Source organism: Apis dorsata, unplaced genomic scaffold, assembly GCF_000469605.1.
Source record: "Apis dorsata unplaced genomic scaffold, Apis dorsata 1.3 scaffold_7, whole genome shotgun sequence".
Lineage (NCBI taxonomy): Eukaryota > Metazoa > Arthropoda > Insecta > Hymenoptera > Apidae > Apis > Apis dorsata.
In genome coordinates, this window is record NW_006263310.1 from 82,487 (window position 1) to 82,699 (window position 213).

General features: G+C 56.8%; 1 protein-coding gene across 1 annotated transcript in view; it reads right to left on the reverse strand.

The window, feature by feature from the left end:
- LOC102681265 (zinc finger protein 845-like) overlaps positions 1 to 207 on the reverse strand; it is a 17,798-nt gene extending 17,591 nt beyond the window's left edge. Inside the window, exon 1 of the mRNA XM_006607606.1 lies at positions 63 to 207. Coding sequence (XP_006607669.1) covers positions 63 to 182 — 120 coding nt within the window. The 5' untranslated portion in view covers positions 183 to 207. The remainder of the gene's footprint in view (positions 1 to 62) is intronic.
- Between the last annotated feature and the right edge of the window lie 6 nt (positions 208 to 213).

Consider the following 213-nt stretch of genomic DNA (forward strand, 5'->3'; position numbering starts at 1 on the left):
GCTCGCTCTCACTGTTAACGGAAAAAGATTTGCAAAGATCGGGAGGGGAGGGAGATGGATACCTGCTCGAGGGTTTTGGCGTGAAGCTCGGACCTCCAATGGCGGAGGAACGTGTCCTCGGTGTTGCAATAAAAGCGGCAGGAGAAGCACTGGAAGGGGCACTGCCGAACCACATTCGCCATATTTTCGAGCAGAAAGCGGCGGGCCCGTGGC